At 43.0% G+C, this 23,626-nt stretch overlaps 1 protein-coding gene across 18 annotated transcripts in view; it reads right to left on the reverse strand.

Moving 5' to 3' along the window:
* The window catches only part of LOC122565203 (receptor-type tyrosine-protein phosphatase S-like), a 210,088-nt gene that overhangs the window by 116,931 nt on the left and 69,531 nt on the right, over positions 1–23,626 (reverse strand). For 14 of the 18 annotated variants that reach the window (XM_043720928.1, XM_043720933.1, XM_043720941.1 and 11 more), the window contains 4 exons: positions 21,469–21,662; positions 12,407–12,433; positions 11,695–11,812; positions 529–1,116 (listed from right to left, as the gene is read on the reverse strand). The exons of 2 other annotated variants lie outside the window; for them this stretch is intronic. In XM_043720928.1, coding sequence (XP_043576863.1) covers positions 529–1,116; positions 11,695–11,812; positions 12,407–12,433; positions 21,469–21,662 — 927 coding nt within the window. The remainder of the gene's footprint in view (positions 1–528; positions 1,117–11,694; positions 11,813–12,406; positions 12,434–21,468; positions 21,663–23,626) is intronic. 2 more of the 18 variants (XM_043720934.1, XM_043720936.1) reach the window with 1 other exon arrangement.

Raw genomic sequence — 23,626 nt, forward strand, 5'->3', positions numbered from 1 at the left:
ATTTCATGACACTTAACATAAACTGCAGAGGACTACTGTATACCCACCATAGGCTGCAATTTTGAGATCACCAATAGCTTCCTGCCCCAACTGCCCTAGTGGATCCGCTCAACTGATCAATGCTTCATCTGGTAAACTGGGCACTGAGGATTCATCAGATGTCCACATGACCACCAGGTCTCCTTGGCCAGTGGCCTATCCGTCTTCTAGAGTATCTGAACTAACTGCTTCTTGCCACAAGTCAGAAGTACATAACAGCAGTCATTCCTACCTGTGTGTTTAAGCTTGTAGCATGGAGCGTAGAGCACACTGAGGATCACCTCTACTGGGTATGACCTGCTGTTCCCAAGCGATGACCTTACCTGCATGAGCAATGAAGTACTCTGAGGCTACCAACAGCTTGTTCTCAGCAGACCTGACACATTTTACCTTGGGATTGGATGCGGTTGACTGTAAGTAGAAGAGAGTGTACCAAACCAAAACTGCCCCACCGCCACCCGGGATGCCAAGGCAATAGATAACCCCTACCTTGATCCAATGGCATCGTCCGATACTGAACAGCGGGACTGTAAGGACCAGGGCCTTTACTGGTTTGTGCCCTGATCTTAATGTCATAACTGGTGTCCGGTTTAAGATTGTTCAATGTGAGGCTAGTCTGGGAGGATCTGGTGGATACTTCAATGGGGTTGCTTTGAGCACCTGCCTGTTTACAGGACACAGTGTATGTTGTAATGATGCCATTTCTTTCTGCTAAGGCAGGGGGCAGCCAGCCAAATTGAACCGAGGAGCTGGTGACATTCGCCAAGTCAAGGATCTGCGGGTATCCTCGGGGCACGTCTTCAGGCAGAGTCAGCTGCGTGACTGCCTCTTCCCCGATGCCAGCGCTGTTCCGGGCTGCCAGCCTGAATACGTACGTGGCACCTTTGTGCATGCCGTGGGCCACATACTGATGTTCGTGGTCTGAGAATTCCAATATCGATAGAGGCGGGGCATCCGTTCGCCCGAACTGTAGCCGATACCCTAGGAGCTGACCGAATGTCGCTGAGGGAGGCTGCCACTGGATCACGACTGTGTCCTCCTGAGTCAGACTGGCTGACAAAATGGGCCTGTCAGGAACTGAGAAAGGAAACATGCGAAGCGTCCGTGAGCAATGCATCCACAATAACAAAGCAATGAACATTTCATTTCTATAAAGAAGAATGAGATTATCTGTATTGAACACTATTTTATTGGCAGTGTTTAAGTGTGAAGTTCTGCGAGGGATGGAAGCTATACTGCTGTGTCAGTAAAATAGTATTAAGGCTAAAGGACACATGAAAATTCTATGGCCTTGAGACTCACTGCTTCACCAAAATGCTTCTTTCCATCAATTTACACACATAAGGAATCTGATTAGCATCTTCATCTGAGAAGGTTAAATGTCCTCACCAAATTAGAAGAGTCCTTTGCTTGTGACCAATTAAAATGGCAAAATTTTATGGTGGTAGGCAGTGAACTCATTGACAGACTTTGGCAGGAGCATGAAGGGGTGAAGTTGAGGTGTTGTCAGGAGCACACAAACCTCCAACACTCCGAGGCTCCGTCACCCTGCATGCAGAAGAGTCTGTCGATGATACATTGGACTTATTGTCCCACCGATCATGAGAGGATCAAGTCATCCTTGATTCTGAGGGGCTGCTCAAGAAGAATAAAATGCGTACAACCCATGCAGAAGAGAAAAACAAATTGGAATAGCACTGGCAAATTCCACAGCCGTGGACCGAGGAGGAGGTGGGAAGGAGGGAAAGAGAAGGATCAGAGGCACTGGGAAAGTGATAGACGGACATCTATGTAAAGAGAGGAGGCTGTAAAAAGGAAGACTGGGGAAGAGGCAGACTAGGGGGGAAGATGCATAATAGGTCTTGGGTGAAGATAATTTCACATGAAGAGGAATAAATATGTGAATAACACTGGTAACTGTTTCAATGGGTGGAATGTTGCTTTTACCCTCTATACTCACACTGGGTGTACTGAAATGCATGGATAGAGTAAAAAAATACCCCACAGTGATAGCCATCAGACCTGGTATTGTCAACATTAATGACTGGGAGCAAAGGAGATGCCTCCTAATTTCTTGGAGAAAGTTGACTACATTTCATGTTCTGGGATTTATGGCCTGAATAGGTTATCTAAGGAGATTTAATCATGTTTAAAAAGAAGCAGACACTATTGTGCACCCAAAAGAAAAACATTCCAAGACTGTCGTAAAACTGCATAGAAGTAGTACTAACTGGAATGATCACTCTAATAGCTGGCAGAGGTTCATCACCACCTTCTCGAATGAATGATGAGCAATAAATGCTGGCTGGGTCAGGAGTGCCTTTATCCTATGAATGGAATACAGGATGAATGGTTTTTCCTGGGTTGACAAATCTCACTGAGACTACTGGACATGGTTAATGGGCTTTGCTATTTAGAGGATGGAGTAGAGATCATGAACTCACTTTGGGATGCTGCCCCTTTCATTATCCAGTGGATCATGCTGGGAGGGGTTGGATGGAGAAGGTTTGCAGTTGGTATCCAGCCCAATCAAACAGCCTGCCAACATTTGCTGGTCAGGATCAGGCCTGAACAAGGATTCCTTGAGAGTTTTTTTAATGGTTCACTCCTGGCATCAGGCCTCCATAAATCCTAACCTTCGAAACATCATTCCCAGGGGAGGTGAGCAAAGCAATTTTTCTTTTAGGGAATGGGGGTGGAAACTAGTCGACTGCAGATTGGTAGGCTGCTCTATGCTCTCGCCCGGTTTCTAATCCAATCTTTAAACAGGTGGGGTTTATAACGGGCAGTCAGTCTGCTGGCACTACTTTTCCACTTTTGCAGAAAGTTAACAGCTACCAGCATGAGGATGGAGGAGGCCTGTCACTGTGATCTCACAGGTTTCACTGCAATATCTTTTTCCAGTTAAGCAAATTGAGTTCTGAGCTAATGACAGCCGGCAGACTGCTGTCCTGATTAATGATGCAGTTCTGTATGTAAATGAACAGCAAGGGTTTCTCATTCAATTTAATGCAGCACTAGGCACAATTTGCCTGCTATAGTTCTCGCAGCTCCCTGCGTTTCACTTTCCTTAATCACAATGAACTGGCCAAACAGAGATTTATCAAAATGGCAAAAGCAAAATTAAGTTGCCAGTGGGTGAGAGTCATTAGACTGAGAAGCGAATGCTTTTCTCCAGCTTTGCAATTTAAAACCCCTCCTGATCAATTTAACCCATAGGAGCTTCAGTCCGGCACTCTGCTGCCATGACAACTCAACATGGACAGCGCTTGGCTCAGTGGTACATGGGGCTGCAATCTTCACCAGAAACACTTCAACAGGGCTGCGGTCTTCTCCCTGAATCAAAGTATATCACGGTGAATGGACATGGCTCATAATTCAGAACACGCCTTTGGATAGAAGTGTGTCAATGAGATAAAGTACTTAGGGACACTCCAAGACAAGAGTTTTAAAAATCTGGAGATGAAGAGAATGAGAGTCACTGGGGAGGATAAGATATTCCTAAGTTTTCCACTCCTGCAAAATATAAATCAAAGAATACACTCTGAATGCCAGCCCTGTCCAGGAGGACCCTGTACACTGTATGGTAAATATTTTTATGATTTGCCCCTTTGAGAATCTACACTTAGATCAGTCGAGTTGTGCTCAGTTGATTCCTTAAATGACAGAAATGAACAAAGTGGAGGTTCAGTGGATACCACTGTTGCCTCACAGCGCTAGGGACCCAGGTTCGATTCTACCCTCGAGGGACTGCCCGTGTAGAGTTTGCACATTCTCCCAGTGTCTGTAAATATTTTTATGATTTGCCCCTTTGAGAATCTACACTTAGATCAGTCGAGTTGTGCTCAGTTGATTCCTTAAATGACAGAAATGAACAAAGTGGAGGTTCAGTAGATACCACTGTTGCCTCACAGCGCTAGGGACCCAGGTTCGATTCTACCCTCGGGGGACTGCCCGTGTAGAGTTTGCACATTCTCCCCGTGTCTGCGTGGGTTTCCTCCGGGTGCTCTGGTTTCCTCCCACAGTCCAAAGATGTGCAGGTTAGGTGAATTGGCCATGCTAAATTGCCCCATCAGAGATGTGCTGGCTAGTCAGGGAAAATGTAAAGTAATAGGGTAGGGGAATGGCTCTGGGTGGGATACTCTTCACAGGGTCTGTGTAGACTTGTTGCACCTAATGGCCTGTTTGCACACTGTAGGGATTCTATGATTCTATAAAATACTTCAAAGACAGTCTCATCTGCAAATACAAAAAAATATTTCTGACAGTGGTTTGTGATGTGTAAGTTTTCCATTGCTATGGTTACTGCAAGTATTATTGAAGTTTACCACCTTGTAGCAACAGACAAGTGAAAGCTTCTAAACAGATTTCACACTGTAACTCAATTATTGGCATGATCCATTATTCCACATATAAACCATCTCAACCTATAAATAAGATTCATACCTGCACATTATTCACTCTTGCACATCAATTTTTCTATACATAAAACATTCAGGTTCCTCATTTTAATCCAGCATACCACTACCTCCTCCACCACTACTATTTTATGTTTAAACCATCTCAACCCCACAATTAGATTACAGCCTGCAACTAATCCCCAATCTCCATTGTGTGATCCATAAATCAAGCAAATCCCTCAACAGAATTGTAACTTGTAATTTGTCCTGGGTTTTTCATTTTTTAAAGAAACTAATTCAACCCACTGATTAGATCCAAGCTCCCAGGTATCCATTACTCTCTGTACAAATCAGCCGTTCCCTAGCATTTAGGTTCTAGCCTATAATGCCTTCCAGATATCCATAACTCTGTTTTATTTCATCCCATGTGAAAAATGTGTTAAGTGAAATAAGTATTAGATGCAAAACAAAAGATGCTGGCTTTGGGCACCTTTGCAAAGGATCTCTGATGTAGCTTGAAGACAGCATTCAAAGGAGGTTCGGGACAGCTGGTTATGTTCACTGTTTTTTTTGCTTAAGCCTGTATGCAGGTGTCATCCAGAACCATGCAGAACAAGTCTTAATAAAGCTGGATATCCCTCTGTGAATTGAATGGTGCCAGGATCAGTCAGCTATTGGGACTGAATCCAGCAACATAGCTGACGGACACCATTCTTCCACCAAGGCGATCTCTTATCTTCAGGCTGTTCTGTCATAGAATTTCTCATTTCTATCTGAAATCAATTAACTGCACCAAGGAACAATGTTACAGTTGTCATTTATTTAAACACACAGACAAAGTCAGCTTAAATCAACATTGATCTCTCAAGGTGCTGCTCTGTCCAGACCCGGCCCTGCGTTGCAAGTGCTGCAGTGTCTGGAACACCAGTTTTTTTCTGAACTCTATCATGAGTTTCTGACTGATGTGCTGCCTTTTCCTCTAGTTACTAGTATGCTCTAGTCTTCTGCCCTGGAGGCTTTACCCCATTCTTTCTCTCTGTGGTGCCTCAAAGACTTTGTCACTTGCTGGCTCCTCGAGATACATCAGAACGGTTGGTGCTGAATTACACTTGACCCTCTGTTGGGCGAATTTTGATTTGATTTATTACTGTCATCGGGGTACAGTGAAAAGTGTTTTACAGGCAGATCATCCTACACAAATGCATCAGAATGCAGGATACAACGTTACAGCTGCCAGGAAGGTACATTAACATTACAGAGGTCTGTTCAAAAGTCTGATAACTGCAGAGAAGAAGCTGCTCTTGAATCTGTTTGTATACAAACCTTTATATCTTCAGCCCAACAGACGAAGGTGGAAGAGAATATAACCGGGGAGGGAGGTGTTTTTGATTATGTTGGTTGCTTTCCAAATGCAGCAGGAAGTAGAGATGAAGTCAATAGTGGGAAGCTGGTTTGTGTGATGGACTGAGCTGTGTTCACATCTCTTTGTAGTTTCCTGCAGTTGCCATTTCAAGTTGTGATGCATCCAGGTAGGATGCTTTCTACAGTGCATCTACAAAACTTTGTAATTACCGAATTCTAGTCTGTGAAAGTGTTGCAATTTCATAACTGTCCATCTTTATGATCCAAGTCAAAAGTCTCGCAATGTACGGACTTGTTTTGTTGTTCCTCCCACTCCAAATTACAAACTCAAAGGGAACCAAGACCTGGTGAAGTGTTTCTCTCCCAAACTGAATTGAGATCAGCTTTGGACTTGCCAGCCATATTCAACAACTATCTGCACTGTGCAACTTGTTTCCATTTTTAACATCAAATTTGTCAACAGAGGCTTTGGGTCATTCTTCAACTTGCAAGCTGCTGAGGTCCACCGCACCAGAGGATATTTGACTGCACAGACTGAAGAACTCGGGCTATGACATTGAGGGAACATGCAGTAAATGATTGCAAGAGCTCTGTTACATTAAGATCCTCGGCTTCACTGCAGCTCCAATCTGTTCCTGTCATAACCATTTGCTGGCAAAGCACCAACAAGCCAACAGCCAGCCAGCGTCTGACTGCAGTCATTACCTGAATGTGTTCACCGTTTCCAAACCACAATGTGCGAGTCAGCAACAACCCCACAAGAGCACAGCCTGGGGGGGGCATATCTAAATCAACACTGTCCAGATGCAACATGGGCTATAGCTCCAGGCAGACAATATGCCGGCAAGAAATTAACTCGTGCCGATTTCAATCTCACGACGGTGAACAAATCAATGACGAGGTCAACAACTTGTATCATGATTGTGTGCACGGGTACTTCATTTATCCAGATACTTTATTGAGATGGAGGAGAAAGAAAAGGTAATGGGTTAGAAAATAATCAAGGAAATAGTGATTTGATGTAATTTATTTTTCTTGTGTTTTTGTTACCTAATGTTCTCGTCACCTCTTTATATTCATTTTCTGGGGCAGAGGTGACTATTGATGGGGGGGGCGGTGGGAGGAAAGGTGCTCACTGACTGTTCACTGCTGTGTCACATGGGACTGAACAACTCATATTGCCAGGATACTGAGGTGAAACCTGTTCTCCGTATGGGCCACACTAGGGCAATTAACAGTAGGGTGTCACTGCACACCAATTGGAAGGAAAAGAAAGCCATAGTTTCTGCACCAATTGATTTTAAGCAATTGTTGTGCCAGGTCAATTGCGACGCCTGCCATTGTTCAATAGCATTCTGGTCTCTCACACAAGTGGAGTAAAAGAAATCCAGGTGAGGTTCCTGTGGGCACCTCACATTCCCCACCCTCCACCCCCTGTCATTAACAAACAGCAGCAGCTGTAGGAAGGACAGCAGTGAAAGGAAAATGGAGGAGGAATAGATCACACCGAGTGAGCTGAGTAAAAATTAAACACAGAAGGTTGCGCTTATCAAAGGGAAAAACGCATCTCGGTATAGATTAAGACTTACAATTAAGTTAAAATATTTTATTGGAGACTTGAGCAAAGTGACAGCATCTACTATACAAACTGACACTGTGGTCATTGGGATTAAATCACTGTCAGTATTGAGCATTTGTTTTAGAATAGCAAATTACTCAAAATGAATGGGGATTTGGACTAGAACGTTCCTGTCTCAGCGGTTTCTCAGTGCCTCTGTGTAATGATAAGCTTAGTTTAACATAAACTCGCCTGTTAAAATAATGTAAGGACTTCTAGTTACATATGCATGTGCACATACAAAGAGCTTTTTATATGTGTGTATACACAATATATGTGTAAACTACTTGATCTTCCACAGACTCTCACTAATTTCTGCTCCTATGTCTTATGATCTTATAAGGAAGAATTATTTGTTTTCTGATAACAAAAAAACCAGGGCTAAAGGGTGGGGAATAACTGTTTGAGAATTTAATTAGTGTCCAATTGAAAGTCATACCTGCTGTCCTAATTTTTGTCTTTGCTTTATAAATTCCTGTCAGTATTAATAATCAGAAGTGCTAAAGTCACCTTATCGTGCTGTAATTACACACTCCTGCCAGTTGTGGCATGCACGATTACCACGGTGAGTGGATTAGGGATATAATTACAGTGCACAAGTTAAACATTGACAGTTTCTATTATACATGCTGTCTCCGAAATTTATAACAAAAAATGTTCATAGGAAATGCTCACAAATGCAAGAATATATTATATTTGAATTAGGCCTTTTATTGATAGTAACCTACCTACAGTGTAACTTCACAGCATTTAGCATCATAAACTGTCTTCTCCCTTCAGTTTTCATATGGTATTTTCTTTATTTCCCACACACAACACCGCTTGTATTTTGCTCAAATCAAAATACAAACATCCAGCTAAAATGTGGAACTGCCATCAGTAACCAGGGAACAGAATCTATGTTGCTTTAATGTCAGGTCACAACACTTCAATGTTCAAGTTGCTTTAAATTCATATCTATGACTTTGCCAGTGTCCCAATATATTGTGGCTGGTGCGGAGGAGATGGTGGGGTGTATACTCTTAACAGCTCTGTTTCTGTACATTAAAAGTACAGTTGGTCATGCGATCCAAAGAATGCTTAATGAATGCATTCTCCCAATTCCTCTCTCAGCCATTTTATGTGAGGTGTGGAACTTCATTTGGACCTCTACTGAAACGACTGACAGGAAATATAATCTCTTTCAATCTCTTCCATCAGGCAGAAGATACAAAAACTTAAATACAAATACCAACAGGTTCAGGAGCAGCTTCTTCCCCACTGAATGGACCTCTCATAATTCAAGTATAGCGTTGATCTTGCCTTTTGTACACCTCTGCAGCTGTAACTCTGTATTTTTCGCTCTGTTTAATTTTTGTGTCTCATATGTCATTGCTGCAGGCAAAACAAAACTTTTCACTGTACTCAGGTACATGTGACAATAATAAACCAAATCAAAATCAAAATGTTCACATAGTAACACCACAGCCTCAAGTTTCCTTCTCTTGGTGGTTATGAAACCATGCCTGTCCCCTCATGTTCCATCTGCTCATTCTGTTACGTCCAGCCACCTTCTTGATTTTCCTTTCCTTGGTCTGCTCTCTGCTGTTTTCCAGGCAAAAACAACTCCCAACAGTGATCCTTCTTTCTCATTCTTCCCAGTCTCATCAACTTTTCTTGTGGAGCCGCTGGAATAGGATGGGGCTAGGCAGGAGGGCTCAAATACATTATAAATTCCAGCACAGAGCTGATGGGCTGAATAACTCTTACATTCTATCTAATTTGATGCTAGAAATGCTGTGGTGGTAGAGGAAGGGAACCATTACATTAATGTCACACATTGGACCCTCTGGTGGTACTGCCTGCAATACAAAATGGAGTCGGAGAGTGGAAGCCCAGTTTAAAGCAGACTGCATGCTATCATGACAATTATAACAATTGCCCAGTCAATATTTTGGCAGATTTCCAAACTTTGCTCCAACATTGGACCTGCTCAATCTCACTCACTGCTTTGTCCTTCTCTGTGATTATTGAGAGACCTTCTCAAAGGACAGACATCAACATGCGTGAATTTGTCAAAGCCTGCCGAAAATGCATTTTTAAAAGAAATTTAAATCAGGCTGCGGTGTACAGAAAAAGTGACAACTTCACCTGTTCAATGCACCTGCCGACCTGGGATCCCACCATTACACACTGTAGACTGCCCACAACACGAGGTGATGGTAAGGGAAGGCAAGTTGGTTCTGGATGAAAACATGAGCAAATTCTCAGCAAGAGAACATTTCTCACACTTACTGGAGAGCTGATGGTTTGAAGTGATCCAGTTACTTGGCTCCATGCCAGATAGTAACCAACAGGGTTCTCACAGCAGGCGGGATAAACTCCGTCAGCAAGACATTTCTGATAACAGCACTACTTGATGACTGCTTAACATATTGGTATGACATTCCTCTGTCTGCTATGTTAATGCAGGCATTAATCTGAACCTCCATTAAAATAACTGGTAGATGAACGTCCTATGAATGCTGTAGGTATCCATTATTCTGATCCGACGGTAATTCCTAGGGTATTGTTCCTTTAATTAATACATAACAAAGCTCAAGTTCAAAGGATCAATTCCGCACATTGTGCCTGCTCTCCACTACTGCACCAAGGAGAGCAGTCTACTCTCCAGGAAACAGGACAGATGGTCTCTGTGGAATATTTGCAGGCTGTGATGCAAACATTCCTCTTTTACAGCTCTATAAAACATGAGGATTCATTGCTTGCTTGTCTCCTGCACATATGCAACAGCAGCCCAGCTGTCAGTCCTGTGCTAACTTCATTGGCAGCAGGCAGATTGTAAGCCTCCCCTCTCACTAAACACCTCAGATACACACACACTCACACAGAGACATTAACAGACGTGCGCACAGGCATGCAAAGGAACACACACAGACACAATATTAATAAGAAGGTTGTAGCCCTTCTTCCAGGAATAGGAACGGATGTTGTTAAACTTAAAAGGGTTCAGAAAAGATATGCAAGGTTGTTGTCAGGTTTGAGCTATAGGGAGAGGCTGAATAGGCTGGGGCTGTTTTCCCTGGAGTGTGAGAGATTTATAAAATCACGACGGGCATAGAGTATGATGAGTAGCCAAGGTCATTTTCCCAGTGTGGGGGAGTCCCAAAACTAGAAGGCATAGGTTTAAGGTGAGAGGAGAATGACTTAAAAGGGAGCTAAGGGGCAACTTTTTATGCAAAGACTGGTGCGTGTAAGGAATGAGCTGCCAGAGGAAGTGGTGGAGGCTGGTATAATAACAACATTTAAAAGGCATCTGGATGGGTACACGAATAGGAAGGGTTTAGAGGGATATGGACCAAATGCTGGCAAATGGGACTAGTTTAGGTTAGGATACCTGGTTGGCATGGACAAGTTGGACCACCAGGCCTGCTTCTGTGCTGTACATCTCTATGACTCTATGACTCCTTACCTGAATCTAGAAACAGAGTAGTAACAAAATCCCACCTCCTCACTTGGCAACATATATCCTCAAGAAATATTAAATATTAACACGGGCCTACTTCAAACAACAAGATTATCATCCCACTCGAGAAACAGTAACAAGGAAATCATTCCTTGCCATGAAACTGTAATAACACATTTCCTTCATAGCAACAGTCCCATAAACAAGTACAGAAATCAATCCAAAGTAGGTTAAACTTCAGATATTCACTTATCTATGCCTTGTGACTCTGTCCATCTCTCTCTCCTGGAGTCAACACCTCAGGAGCATTGCTTTCTCCCACTGCCCTAATTTAAGGCCTTCACCTTGATTTCAACTTTCCTCTCAGGCATTTATCAATACTCCTAAGGACAACGTTGAAACAAGTGGAGAGATGTTTGTTTGCTAAAAGATTTGCAATGTAAGTTCCTGACTGTGACACATTCATTGCTCAAGGCAATGAGTGGCTGAACCATGCAGAGCATGAAGCCAAGTTCAAATGCAGCTGTCGCTTGGGATGTTGTTAATAAAATGTAATCGACATCGAAGCCTTCAAGGTAAGGACAGTAAAATTGGTTTCTATTCTTCGATGTTGCCCAATGACCCCTCTTAGACAGGTAACTGGTGAGGCCAAAATCGCCTTCATTGTGAGAAGGATGTATTCTGTTGACGCTAGCAGATGAGATTCATGGCTTATTCATAGTGAGCAAGGGAAAAGCACTGGAAAACACTACAATTAACAGAGGAGCAACTAAACAGCACTTTCCTCTATTGCTTCAACTGCACAAGTTCGAGACTGGCTGGCGACTGACCTGAACCTTTGGTGACTACAAGTTTCGGCTTGCTGCGCACACCATCACCCTTTGTTGTGTAGGCTGCCACGGTGATGGAATACGTTGTTTCTGGCTGCAGTCCAGAGATGACCATCTCCTAGTGATAGAAACACATGGTTGTGAGTGAGAATCTAAATGGGCGAAGTTCAAATACTTTAAACAGCTTCATGTGCAAATCAAAAACACACAAACCACGAGCCATAAGACATGCAAACCAAAAACTCAGAGCAGAATCCTTTTGCACAGATGCCAGGCCAGAAATCATTAGGACTTATCCCATTACAGAGACAGATTCTGCTGAAATCATTTCATGTTTCAGTTGCTAGCTCTGACTGGCAATCTGTAGTTAACCCTTGACCCCGAGATACTCTCAGGTCACAGGGCACAGCACCAGTTAAAGGTGTGCTACCAGGATTGCGTCGTTAGGGAATTCATCTTTTGTAGTGTGTGGATTATAGAGTGTCACTGGCAGATGAAAGAAAAGGGAATTATTTGGCTGGAGGTTCTAAAGTTTGGAAGCATCGCAATTAAGTGCTCGAAACAAAAAAGTATAAATTACAACAAAACATGGCAACCACGTTACACAAATCCAGAAAAAAATGATTTGTAGCATTTCTGAACATCAAGGAGAGGACATTCCACAGGATCAGGAGAACCTAAGAAAGCACAGCGAATCAGGCACTTTACTCACATATTCTGCAGTGTCGTCAGTCTCCCACTGAGTAACAGGAGGAAGGCAAGAAGAAAGAGACAAAAAAAAGAATTGAAGATGAGGGAAGAGTTTCGAGGTGGTTTTGCTTGGAACAAATTCAAAGAACATTGAGCCTTTCAAAATCCACATGAGAAAACAGAGATCATGAAAGGAAGTCAAATCCCAACATTCTCAATCAAAAGATGGAGCAATGTAACAGTGGGGGAATGTTTAGCTCTCTCTCCCCTGAAGTGAGCTGGGAGCTGGGGATGGTTGAGACACCTGAGGTGAACTGGTGGTGGGGTAGGGCTTGAAGTTAGTGGGGGCTGGATCAGGATGTGGCAGAAGGCATTCCATAGTTGAGGATCTGCTGGTGGTGGAGAACTGACCAAGAGCCACATGCCAGGATTGGTGGTCATGTGGGGAGATTGCAACCTCATTGAAGTGCCTGCTTTGTAGAGGTGGGCAATCTGCCCACCTTTGGGCACCAATTAGGTTAGTTTACCTACAGCGTGGAAACAGGCCTTTTGGCCCAACCAGTCCACACCGACCCTCTGAAGAGTAACCCATGCAGACCCATTTCCCTATGACTAATGCACCTAGCACTAAGGGCAAATTGGAATGGTCAATTCACCTGACCTGCACATCTTTGGACTGTGGGAGGAAACCGAAGCACCCGGAGGAAACCCACGCAGACACTGGGAGAGTGTGCAAACTCCACACAGTCGCCCGAGGCTGGAATCGAACATGGGACACTGGAGCTGTGAGGCAACAGTACTAACCACTGAGCCACCGTGCCGCCCATAATTAGAGGTGGGCTGCTTGGATCCGGGTTTGGTTTGGCAACCAAATCACTCAGAGTTGAGCTGATTCAAGCCCATTTGTCATTATTGGACCAGCATGTCACCATTGTGTTGGATCAGAACGTGGCATCTGGCAGAGACAGACCAGATTAAGACCTCCCTTCTTCAGGGACTTTGGCATTCTTTGGCATCAATATCAAATGAGGAACAGACAATCATCCGCTTGATTTCCACCCTGTCCAATCCCTTTTCAAGAGAATTTTGGGAGGTAGGTAAAGCAGACAGCCAATCTGCTCTCCCACATTTTGTTTTATGGTCAAGGCCAAGTTCAACTTCAGTGCAGAGGGAGAGAGAGAGAGAGAGTGTGCGATGTGAGAGAGACAGTGTGTGTACAGAGGGGGGCAGTGGGGGAATGTTGGACAAGATTACAAAATTCAGAGTAATTCCTTATCTGGCATGTTTGAGCACACACTCACGCACACACACACAGTCTCAAGATATAAACATTCCATACGATGTAGAAGCAGAAGTAGGCCATTTAGTTTATTCAATATGTTCTGCCAATTTGATGAAATTATGCTGATCTATTATCCTCGACTCCACTTTGCAGTCTTTTCCCCATAACCCTTGATTCTTTTACAGATCAAACATCTGTCTGTCTCAGCCTTGAATATACTTAACAACCAGCCCTCGACGGGAAAGAATTCCATGGATTCATGACTCTCAGAGTAGATATTCTTCCTCAAAAACCTGTCCTAATTGGATGACTCCTTATTCTGACTGTACTCTGGTCCTAGATTCTTCCACAGTAGGAAACAACCTCTCTATGTCGACCCTGTCATACAGTCTTAGTAAAACTTCCCTCTTTTTTGATCCATACCCACTAAAACAAAGGCAATATTCCATTTGCCTTCCCCGATTACCTGCTGAACTTGTGTACTAGCTTTTTGTGATTTATGGACAAGGCTCCCAAATGCTACTGTGCTGCAGCTTTATGGTAGACTTCCTCTATTTAAGTAATTTTCAGCTCCTCTATTCTTTCTGTTAAAGTACACAACCTCAAATTTTCCCATTTTATATTCCATCTGTAAATTTTTGCTCAAAAGCTTAATCTGTCTATATCCATCTCCAGGCTCTGCGTCAAGCTCACCACTGGCGTTCCCAGCTATTATATGTCATTCACAAAGTCAGCAATAGTATTCACTTCATTTAGGTCATTAATATACAAGTAACTAGGACCCCAGCACTGCTACCTATAGCTCACCACTATTTACAAGATGCCATGTCCTCTCTGTTTTCTATTAGTTAGCAAGATGCCATGTCCTCTCTGTTTTCTATTAGTTAGCCAATCCTCTATCCATGTTAATATCCAACCTCCAGCACTATGGGCTCTTATCTTATTAAGTAGCCTAATGTGTGATTCCTTATCAAAGCAACAAAATCTGGAAATCCAAGTATATCAAATCCATTAATTCCCCATTATCTAATCTGATTAATTCGTCCTCTAAAGATTCTAATACATTTGCCAGAGATAGAATTCACCTCATGAAAGCAGTCTGGCTCTGTTTGATTATATTTTGATTATATTTTGGATTGGGAATTTGAGGAAGTTAGTGGCAATATCTTGGGGACAGTAGAAGAGGTGTTGGACTATTCAAATGAATGAAGGTGGATAAATCTCCTGGTCCAGACCAGATATATTCAAGACTAGAGGCTTGAGGCTAGAGAAGAAATTGCAAGGCCCTGGCTGATAGTTTTGCATCATCATTAGCTATGGGTGAGATCCTAGAGGACTGGAGGGTAGCGAAAGTAATGCCCTTATTCAAGAAAACCCTGGGAACTATAATCCAGTAAGTTTAGGATAGTGGGTTAGTGTAGTTTAGGTGGGCTTGGATCGGCGCAACATCGAGGGCCCAAGGGCCTGTACTGCGCTATATTCTTCTATGTTCTATACTTGAGAAGATGCTGAGGGATAAAATATACATGCATTTGGAAAAACAGGGTTTGATTTTGAATAGTCAGCATGGCTTTGTGCGTGGGAGATCATGCCTCACAAATCTGTTAGAGTTCTTTGATGAAGTGATCAGAAAGGTTGACGAGGGCAGGGTGGTAGATGTAGTCTATATGGATTTCAGTAAGGCCTTTGATTAGGTTCCATATGGGAGGCTGCTCTGGAAGGTTCTGGGGGGAAGGAATCCAGGGGGAGTTAGCAAATTGGATACACAATTGGCTTGATGGTAGAAAGCAGAGGGTAATAGTGGAAGGATGTTTGTCGGACTGGAGGCCTGTGACTAGTGGTGTACCTCAGGGGTTGGTGCAGGGCCCTATGCTGTTTGTTATCTATATAAATGATTTGGATAAGAATGTACAAGGCTTGATTAGTAAGTTTATAGATGAGACAAGGATGCTGCCTGGACTCAGTTGTCTGAGTTATAGGGAAAGGTTAGACAAGCTAGGACGTTTTTCTTTACAGCATAGGAGACTGAGGGAAAATTTTATCAAAGTTATAAGACCATGAGAGGCACGGATAGGATTAATGCACTCAGTCTTTTTCCCAGGGTTGGAGAATTGAGGACTCGAGGGTATCAGTTTAAGGTTAGAGGGGAAAGAATAAAAAGGAACCTGAGGGGCAACTTGTTTTACACAGAGGATGGTACGCATATGGAATGAGCTGCCAGCGAAAGTGGTTGAGACGAGCGTTTGGACAAATGCATGGATAGGAAGGGTTAGAAGAATAAGGGCCAAATGCAGGGAAATGGGGTTAGCATGGATGGACATTTTGGTCGACAAGGATCAGTTTGGGCCAAAGAATCTATATCTGTGCTGTAGGTCTCTCTGACACTAAAATAGGAGGTATTGTGGACAGTAAGGAAGGTTGTCAGAAATTGCAGCAGGACCATGAGCTCTGGGGAAGTGGGCTGTGGAATGGCAAATGGAGTTTAACATAGATAAGTGTGAGGTCTTGCATTTTGGAAAGTCAAATCCAGGTAGGGTTTTCATGGTGAATGGCAGGGCCTTAGGGAATATCGTGAACAGAGGGACCTCGGATTTCAGGTGCACGGCTCCCTGAGAGTGGAGTCACAGGTAGACAGGGCAGTGAAGAAGGCTTTTGGCACACTGGCCTTCATCAGTCAGGGCACTGAGTTAAAGAAGTTGCGAAGTTATGTTGCAGTTGTACAGGACATTGGTGAGGCCGCACATGGATTATTGTGTTCAGTTCTGGTCACCTTGCTATAGGAAGGATGTTACTAAACTAAAAAGTGTGTCAAAGAAATTTACAAGGATGTTACCAGGTCTGAACAGTCTGAGTTATAGGGAGAGGTTGGACATGCTAGGACTTTTTTCTTTAGAGCATAGAGGAGGTCTTATAGAAGTGTATAAGACCATGAGAGGTATGGATAGAGTGAATACACTCAGTCTTTTTCCCAGGGTTGGGGACTCAGGGACTAGAGGGCATAATTTTAAGGTTAGAGGGTAAAGAATAAAAGGGAACCTGAGGGGCAACATTTTTCTCAGTGCTGTAGGACTCTATGACTCTATTTGTACATGCTCTGCTATTATATCCTTTGCAATGGACTGTAACAAATTCCCAAAAGCTGACTGGCCTAGACTTAGCTTTTTTCCCCTCCACTTTTTTTAATAACAGCATTAGATGGGAATTACAAACCAGTTAGCCTAATGTATGTAGTGGGGAAGATCTTTGAGTCTATTATCAAGAAAGGAATAGCCATGCATCGAAATAGAAATTATCCCGTTGGGCAGATGTAACATGGGTTCATGAAAGGCAAGTCATGCTTCACTAATCTTTTGGAATTCTATGAAGGAATTATGACCACAGTGGACAATGGGGACCCAGTAGATGTGGTGTACCTAGACTTCCAAAAAGGTCTTCGACGAGGTGCTGCATAAGATAAGGATGCATGGTGTTACGGGTGATGTATTAATGGATAGAGGATTGATTGACTAACAGGAAGCAAACAGTGGGGATAAATGAGTGCTATTGTGGTTGGCAATCAGTAACCAGTGGTGTGCCTCAGGGATCAGTGTTGAGACCGCAGTTATTCACAATTTACGTAGATGATTTGGGGACCACATGCTATGTGTCAAAGTTTGTAGATGAGTGGTAGACCAAAGTGTGCAGGGGACTGTGAAGCTTTGCAGAGGAATATAGATATTTTAAGTGAGTGGGCAAAGGTCTGGCAGATGGAATACAATGTGAAATAAATACAATAAATGTGAAGTCATCAATTTTGGTAAGACCTACAGTAAAAATGACTATTACTTGAATGGTAAAAGGTTACAGCTCACTGCTGTGCAGAGGGACCTGGGTGTCCTTGTGCATGAATCACAGAAGGTTGGTCTGCAGGTACAACAGGTAATTAGGAAAGCAAATGGATTTTTTTTGTCCTTCATTGCTAACGAGATGAGTTTAAAAGCAGGGAGGTTAAATTGCAGCTGTACAGGGTGCTTGTGAAGCCACACCTGGAGTACTGCATGCAGTTTTGGTCTCCTTACTTGAGAACCGATGTACTGGCACTGGAGGGGACACAGAGAAAGCTCACTAGGTTGATTCTGCAGTTGAGGAGGTTGGATTATGAGGACAGACTGTGTAGACTGGGATTATATCGATTGGAATTTAGAAGAATGAGGGGGAATCATATAGAAATATGTAAAGTTATGAAGATAGACCTAGAGAAGATGTTTCCATTGGCGGGTGAAACTAGGATAGCCTCAAAATTAGGGCAGATTTCGGATTGAATTGTAAAGGAACGTCTTCACCCAGAGGGTTTTGAGTCTATGGAATTCCCTGCCAAGTGAAGTAGTCGATGCTACTTCCGGAAATGTTTTTAAAGCTAAGATAGATTTTTTTTGAACAATTAAGGAATTAACGGTTACTGTGAGAGGGCGGGTAAGAGGAGCTGAGGCCACAAAAAGATAAGCCATGGCCTTATTGAATGGTGGAGCAGGCTCAAAGGGCCAGACGGCCTACTCCAGCTCCTAGTTCTTCAGTTCTATGTTCTGGTGTGGATCGGCAGTTTCCCAAACTTCTGGGACTTTTTCAGAATATAAGGATTTTTGGAAGATTATCTCCAGTGCCATTGTTGTAGCTACTTCTTTTAATATTCTAAGATGCATCCAATCAGGCCCATTTGTTTCCTTAGCACTTTTTCCTCCAGTGATTGTTGTTGTATTTATTTTCTCTCCTCTTTGTCTCCCCCTTGATTCTTTACTATTTTAAGAATGCTGAAGGCTGATCCAAAGAATTTATTCAATCCCTCTGCCATTTCCTGGTTCGCTGTTGTTATTTCCCCAGTTTCAATCTCTAAATTCACCTTGGCCTCTTCTCTTCCTTTTTATGTATTCAAAAAAGTGCTTGCTGTCTGCTTTGATATTGCTTGCCAATTTATCCTCAGTTTATTTAATCTCTCTCTATTATATAGACACATGTACATATAGACACACACACACACAGATTCTCAAGATACACGTGTACAATGCACACACACTAGATAAGCAAACATACATTCAGAAATGTATTTGCATAAGCATGTACAGATACATACACACAGACAGGTAAGTATATATATGTAACAAATATGCATGCACACATACACTCTCAAATATACTTGCATGCATACACATGCACTAGTTGTTCATGTATACACACAGATGCACAGACTCAGATTCACATGCATGCACTCATAAACATGTATACATACACACATTCAGATACATATGCGCAGAGATAAATGCATTGTCTTGGATGCCCCACTCGAATCCACAGCAAACACTCTCGCATGTTGATGCGGATACATACACTTTCATTCAGAAACCCGTGCACCAACATGTTGACATGCATATAGATTCCCAGAAAATGACTGTGAATAGTGATGATGTGTAATGTCTCCTCTAAGCTGCATGTGCATGCAGCAACATGAAAACCCTTGTGAAAGTCGGTCCTTATAAACTGCAGTGTGTGCAACTGAGCAGAAAGTCTTAAAAAGACCTCACGCTTAAATAAATCACTCGCGTATCCTCAAAAAAGGGTAGGGAGCATTGATGTGGACTTGATTCTTTGATTCCACCACTCCTTAGTCACTTCTGCTGAGGACAAATGTAACACCCTCTTTTTTCGTGTCAGTCGTGGCCAGTTAAGCTAACACAGGTTATGGATGAAAGCCAGTTGAGAGATTTATATTCTGTGATTTGACTCATACAGAGTGTGTTGGAGGGCTGCTGAGTGTGGGTGAGGTGGCGCCCCCTGGTTTAAGGTAACATGATCAATGCAATGAGTTTGACATGTCTCATCATGAGATCTAAAGTTCTATAGGTTATTCTAGATCATGAACTTGTCAACCCAATATGGGATTTTTGGTGCAGGGGACTTTGAGGCATGTCTGATTTTCATTGGCTAGAACATCATGTAGAAACTGCTGACCTCATCACCCAAATGAGCTCGTCTTTCTCTTCTTCTCACTCGGCCAGAAATGTGAATTCTTAAAAATGACATATCCGCACCGCAATAAATTGTTTACAAGGATGTTACCATGAACTGAGAGGATGCAAATAATTGACAGCAATTAAATTGGGATTAATTTCTCTAGAAATCAAAAGATTAAATATGAACCTGATTGTGATCTTTAAGACTATGAAGGGATTTGAAGGAATAGAAAAATACATAGAAGATAACAGATCGTCCATCAGGTCTGGTAGCAACTTGCTTATGCAGAGAAGGATGAGGATGAAGATTTTTCAATGCTGCTCCAGGAAGTGGTCAAAGAGGTTAGCGTATTAACATATTTAATGGGAGACTTGACACATAAATATAAAGGAGAAGCTAACAGGGCTAGTTCAGGTTGTAAGGAGGAACAAGGTGTAGGTGGGATGAGAAGGTGGTGGTGGGAAGGTGGGATTGGAGTTACGGAGGTGGGAGATGGATTGCAGTGGTGAGGATGATTGGAAGATGTCACTAACATGGAAGAAGACTCTGGCAAGGTGTAAATACCAGAATAGACCAATCAGGCCCAATGATCTGCCCCTGTTGCACAGAATGTCATTCGAGGAATTCATGTTTCAGGTTTAATCAAAACAAATAACTGTATTTGGTAGAAATTGCATATCTGGCAAATGCAGATTTACTTTGCTAAAAGGCCTTATCCCACACATCAGATCTTTGAAAGGCCAGAGCTCGAAATAAACAATTTGCAAATGCTGCAGAGCAGACTATTTAATCATTCATTTAGTGATTAAATCTAACCCAAACAAGAGAAGACAGTGCACACTAACAGCATTACACACAAGTGATTAGATTGTGTCTCGTAGTTGGAGTTTCAATCGATTGATTAGAGGTTAGCATGCTGACCATTTAACTGTATGCATGGAGAAAGACTCTGAACTAAAATACTGAGGAACTTTACAGAACAGGGTGACTGGAAAGGGGTTAATTCTGTACAAATGGAACAAACAAGTTTCAGTCCATTTGAATCCCATTTGATGGGAGCAAATGGAGAGAGGTTTAGTCCACTTTATTCTACATGATGGGAATGAATGAGAAATAGATTAGTTCATTGATGCTCCTCACAATGGAAGCAAATAGGAAGGCATTAGGTCGTTTGCTCACTACAAGTATTCTGGAGCAGCAATGAACTCACTGAGATCAACCATACCCTGCTATTTAACTTGATAACTGAAGTGTAAATGGACCGTCTGCTTTAAGATGAGTTTGGGCCATCTATTCTACTTAACGGTGTATTCCATCCTGCAGATGCTTATCGGTGGCACTCTGATTTGCCTGATACCACGAATCGCTAGCGTGGGCATCCCTCACCTCTAGAAGCACCAACACCACCCCAACAGAAATGCACAGCATTGGAGGCATCCAGTTATCACAGTATGTCTTGTGAAAGAGCTACCCCCATTCGTCCCAAATTCTTTCTCCACAGCCTTGCACTTTTTTTTTAGTATTTAGTCACTGAATCTGCTTCCATTAGATTTTAGGCAGTCTATTCCCAAACGTAACAACTGGCTCAGTAACTAAATGTCTCCTCTGTCCTATGTTACCATTGTTTTCAGGTAGCATATCAATTGATGTCACAGTAAGACTTTCACATACACAGTGGAACATTTCCTTCCTATATTACATACATGGCGAATGTTTCAGTCAGTTGTGACTCTTTTTAGCAACTGCTACCATCAACCCACAATTGTTATTGGGACAGCAGTACCAACAATCATTGCATTCTCATCTTGCTTCCTAACCTGTGCGTCGGCAAGCATGACGTCCTTTATCAGCGGCTGTCCCCTGGCCTCTCCATCCACCACTTCCACATAGTGCACCTGATAGCCTCGGATCTGGCCATGCTGTTTACTCGGGACAGGAGAGCGCCACATTACCTTCAAAGCAGTGGAGTTTAATGCTGTGACCTCCACTTTACGGGGTGGAGCACTGGGCACTGCAAGAATAACAATTAGGGCATCAGAAAGGAAAAATAAATGCTGGCTGTTTACATAAGATGACTGTAGAGAATTTTGGAGTCAGCTGTCTGTCTCATTAAAAGGTCAAAAAGCCTTTGAGACTCCAAAAATGAATCGGGAATAATGGACAACTCCTGAGGAAGACCCTTACAAATTTATCCCTTACATCTTGCACAACAATACCATACCCTAGTTCCCAACTGAGCAGGGAACAATCGAACTGAAACGTCGATTCTCCTGCTCCTTGGATGCTGCCTGACCTGCTGCGCTTTTCCAGCAACACATTTTCAGTTCCCAACTGAGCACCTGATTTAAGTATTAAGGCAGGATCAGCAGAACTAAACTGTCCAGTGGAACAGAACTATATCAACCCTTCAGTGGTGGTCCTCTATGCTGGAGAATGGAGGATTGAACCTGCACAGATAGATCTTTATAACTGATCTGCATATAGGACAGAGCCGGGTTCATCTCTCAGGTTCTGCCAAGTGGGCATGAGAAAGCCAGGAGCAGCATGAAATGGAAGCAGTTGGAATAAATATACACAACTTTCTCTCAAATATTGGTCATACATCATGCCTGTCCGCATGGTCTAAATCCCTATGAAATAAATAAAAATGTGGAATTAGTTTTTTTAGATTAGATTACTTACAGTGTGGAAACAGGCCCTTCGGCCCAACAAGTCCACACCGCCCCGCCGAAGTGCAACCCACCCCTACCCCCTACATTTACCCTTTACCTAACACTACGGGCAATTTAGCATGGCCAATTCACCTGACCTGCACATCTTTGGACTGTGGGAGGAAACCGGAGCACCCGGAGGAAACCCACGCAGACACGGGGAGAACGTGCAAACTCCACACAGTCAGTCGCCTGAGGCAGGAATTGAACCCAGGTCTCTGGAGCTGTGAGGCAGCAGTGCTAACCACTGGGCCACCGTGCCGCCCACGGTGATAAATCCCCAGGACCTGATCAGGTGTACCCTAGAACTCTGTGGGAAGCTAGAGAAGTGATTGCTGATCTTCTTGCTGAGATTTTTGTATCATTGATAGTCCCAGGTGAGGTGCAGGAAGTTGGTGATGGTCAGATTACTTTTGATAAACAGCTTTAACAGTGTGGAATCAGAGCCTGTTTAATGACTGGGCATCATCATTTCTTGAACTACTTTTATTTTTATTAGGTTTATTTTTCTCAAGTTTTCTGATCGTGGCTGGGGTTAGGTGTCAAGTCAACAGCCGCTCACTGCCACCTTGTTCGATTGCATAACCAATGGCAGGCTAACTGAATGCTCGATCAATATCAAGACCAAACCTGACTCTCTTCATCTGACATCCAGGCAATTCAGATGATGACCTATTAGTCTTTGGACCTTGCTGAGCTAACGTCAGATGAGTTCAGATGGAGATCAAACCTTGGACTATACTGGTCCCAGTTCCATGGACTAGTTCCATCCTTGGAGCTCAGATCCTCTCTGATAATGACGGCGGCCTTTGTGTGGAGCCGCAGAAAATGGGGGAGATACTAAATGAGTAATTTGCATCAATATTTACTGTGGAAAAGGAAATGGAAGATATCGAATATGGGGAAATAGATGCTGACATCTTGCAAAATGTCCATATTACAGAGGAAGAAGTGCTGGATATCTTGAAACGGTTAAAGGTGGATAAATCCCCAGGACCTGATCAGGTGTACCCTAGAACTCTGTGGGAAGCTAGAGAAGTGATTGCTGGTCTTCTTGCTGAGATTTTTGTATCGTCGATAGTCACAGGTGAGGTGCAGAAAGACTGGTGGTTGGCAAACGTGGTGCCACTGTTTAAGAAGGGTGGTAATGACAAGCCAGGGAACTATAGACCAGTGAGCCTGACCTCGGTGGTGGGCAAGTTGTTGGAGGGAATCCTGAGGGACAGGGTGTACATGTATTTGGAAAGGCAAGGACTGATTAGGG

This window comes from Chiloscyllium plagiosum, chromosome 31 (assembly GCF_004010195.1).
Source record: "Chiloscyllium plagiosum isolate BGI_BamShark_2017 chromosome 31, ASM401019v2, whole genome shotgun sequence".
Lineage (NCBI taxonomy): Eukaryota > Metazoa > Chordata > Chondrichthyes > Orectolobiformes > Hemiscylliidae > Chiloscyllium > Chiloscyllium plagiosum.